Below are 3,070 nucleotides of genomic sequence, written 5' to 3' on the forward strand. Positions count from 1 at the left end.
GGAAAAAGCCTCAACGTCTGAGTGAGCAAATAAAAAACAGACTGTGGCACGTTCCTACCGTGGAGCCTGAGTCAGCAATAGATAGAACCATTGGCACTTGTAACGACACGGGTGTCACACCGAGTGAGAGAGGCCAGTCCTGAAAGATCACACTCTGCGGATTCCATTTATGTGATACTCTTGAAAAAAGACAAAATTATGGTGGTCATCAGAGTTTAGGCATGGAGGAGGCTGAGACAGCGCGTGGGAGTTCTGGGGGTCATAGAGCTGCCGTGTGCCCTAACTGGAGTGGGGGTGGGTGGGTGAATTTATACATGTGTCAAAATTCACAGAGCAGTACACCGCAAATTTCAATGTTGTTTTGTGATAAAATAAACTGTAAAGGAATATTTTGCCTCATTTAGTTACCGTGATAATATGGTGAGCAGTACTGCGATCCCTAATAGCACGATCCTAGAACTCTTATTAATCTGATACCCAGCCAGCTTCTCAGAGAACAGTCGGTGCATCTCTCCCCAGCGAAGCTGAGCAAAGCTGTTGCTTCTTCAGAGGACCCCCAGGGATCACAGCACCTGAGGGAAGGGCCTGGCTGCACGGGCTGCGGGGCCCCAAGGAGTGCGGCCAGCAGAACGGCAGGTTCCAGCCCAAGGACAGCGCGTGGAGGGCTAATCCTCTGGCTTCCCCCATTCTGTGACTCCCAATACAAGAGCGTGGTCAGAGCTGGGCTACACACACGGGCATGGCCTCCTGGGCTGGCTGGGCCCTATCTCTCCGGGACTCTGGTCAGGCTGTGGCCAACACCCTCTCTAAGGCCCCAGATGGGGGTGGGGGGTCTTGGTGGAGTGAGAGCCCCTCCGCCCAGCGTCCCACCAGGCCCTGACCAGCCGTCCTCACTGGGTCTGATAAGACACCCCACCCCCACGGCCCTCTCCCCTCTCCAGGCCAGTGGCCACAGCCTGGCCCCCACCCTGGCTCCTGGTATATAAAGGGATGCTGGGGGCTGAGCACCCCACAGGCCGGCCCTGAGCACACCCAACTCCCACTCAGCTCCACCATGTCTCTGACCAAGGCCGAGAGGACCATCATCCTGTCCATGTGGGGCAAGATCTCCACCCAGGCGGATGCTATTGGCACCGAGGCCCTGGAGAGGTCAGTGCCTGATGGGCTGCGCTGGGGCCAGGAGGTGACAGTGAGGGTTAGTGAGGCCCGGGGTGGGGGGCACAGGGTCAGTGCGCAGGAAGGGGAGGTGCATGGGGAAGGGGTCTGGCACCCAGGTCTCCCCCACCTCCACGCAGTGAGTGAAGGAAGGAAGGAAGGAAGGAAGGAAGGAAGGAAGGAAGGAAGGAACTGCTGAGCCATGGGCCGCTGGGGTGGGCTTGTGCCACGCCCCGGGGTGGGGGCCCGGGGACCGGGGGAGAGTCGGCCAGGCGGGCCTGCCCTTGTGCCACACCGGGGCGTGCGGGTCCACGGGGAGGTTCGCGTCCCTGTTTCTGTCCTAAAACATCCGTTACAACGTGTCGTGGGGGGAGGACGGGGCTTCCCACGCGTCAGTGGCGCCGCCGTGGCCCGCAGGCTCTTCGCCAGCTTCCCGCAGACCAAGACCTACTTCCCGCACTTCGAGCTGCGCGCGGGCTCGGCGCACCTGAGGGCGCACGGCGCCAAGGTGGTGGCCGCGCTGGGCGACGCGGTGCGCAGCCTCGACGACGTGGCGGGCGCCCTGTCCAGGCTGAGCGAGCTGCACGCCTACATCCTGCGCGTGGACCCGGTCAACTTCAAGGTGGGCGGGGGGGGGGTCCCCAGGGTCCCCAGGGTCCCCAGGCGCCTCCCGCGCTCACCCAGGCCCTCCCTCCGGCGCAGCTGCTGTCCCACTGTCTGCTGGTCACCCTGGCCTCGCACTTCCCCGCCGACCTCACGGCCGACGCCCACGCCGCGTGGGACAAGTTCCTGTCGCTCGTGTCCTGCGTCCTGACCGAGAAGTACCGCTGAGCGCCCCCGGCTGCGCCCCTGCGCAGCTCCCGCACCTCACTGCGACACCCCCCCTCCCCCTCCCCCTCCCCCCCCCCCCACCTCGCTGACGCACCAATAAACCAGTGCACGTCCACCTCGCCTCCCTGGTCACTGGCACCGTGGAGGGGGCTGCAGGGGGTGGGGGCGACGGGCTGCAGGGGTGTGGGGGCTGCAGCGGAGGGGGCGGCGGGCTGCAGGGGGGGTGTGGCAGGCTGCAGGTGGTGGGGAGACGGGCTGCAGAGAGGGTCGATGGGCTGCAGGCAGCGGCAGACTGCGGGGGGAGCGGGGGTGGCTGCAGGTGGGGCGGGCTGCAGGGTGGGGCTGCTGGAATCCTCCCTCGGACCCCAGGGTCTCTGCGAGGGCAGCTGGGGATCCCCCGGTGGAGCCCCCACCCCTCAGGCTGTCCCTGGGGCCCCCGTGGCGCTCTCTCCTTCCTCTGGAGTTTGTACTGCCTCCTGGTCCCTCCTCCATGCGGGAAGGAAGGAGTGGGGGATGCATCTGGGCGCGTTGCACTCCTCCCTTCCTCTGCTCCAGAACTTTCTATGGGTCCCTAACACACCCACGCATGTGTCCAGACTCTAATACAACAGCCACTTGCCCCCAGAGCTCACGATCTAGTAGCAGATACACACGTGATAGAATCAGATTGCAGTTCACAGAAATAAAAACGGAAAAGAGGGTCAATCTTACTTATAATTAGAAAAACGCATTTTAACACTACTAAAAATGAAACCTCACCTAGACCCACTTCTCACCTACCCGGTGGACAAACATCCAAGGCTTTGACCACACTCTGCTAGTGGTGCTTTCTACACTGGGTGGGAGCTTCGCCTTCCCACCACCAGAAACACCAGCCCAGCTTCAGGCATTGAATGGTTGATCCGAACCATGACAACCCACACAGCAGAGAACTGTCACCTGAAAAATGAATGAGGACAATTTCTAATAGTGGCTGTGAAGTGATGTCCGGGATTTATCAAGTAAAAAGTAAAAGAAAAAAGAAAGAAGGGCAGCCCGGGTGGCTCAGCCGTTGAGCATGTGCCTTCAGCCCAGGGTATGATCC

At 61.4% G+C, this 3,070-nt stretch overlaps 1 protein-coding gene across 1 annotated transcript; it reads left to right on the forward strand.

Moving 5' to 3' along the window:
* The first annotated feature begins 870 nt into the window (after positions 1-870).
* On the forward strand, positions 871-1,986 carry HBZ (hemoglobin subunit zeta). The gene is made up of 3 exons (XM_077904918.1): positions 871-1,149; positions 1,573-1,777; positions 1,858-1,986. Exons 1-3 carry the CDS (start codon positions 1,055-1,057, stop codon positions 1,984-1,986), a joined length of 429 nt encoding a protein of 142 aa, XP_077761044.1. The 5' UTR covers positions 871-1,054.
* The last annotated feature ends 1,084 nt before the right edge of the window (positions 1,987-3,070 follow it).

The sequence above is a fragment of the Canis aureus genome, chromosome 8 (genome assembly GCF_053574225.1).
Source record: "Canis aureus isolate CA01 chromosome 8, VMU_Caureus_v.1.0, whole genome shotgun sequence".
Lineage (NCBI taxonomy): Eukaryota > Metazoa > Chordata > Mammalia > Carnivora > Canidae > Canis > Canis aureus.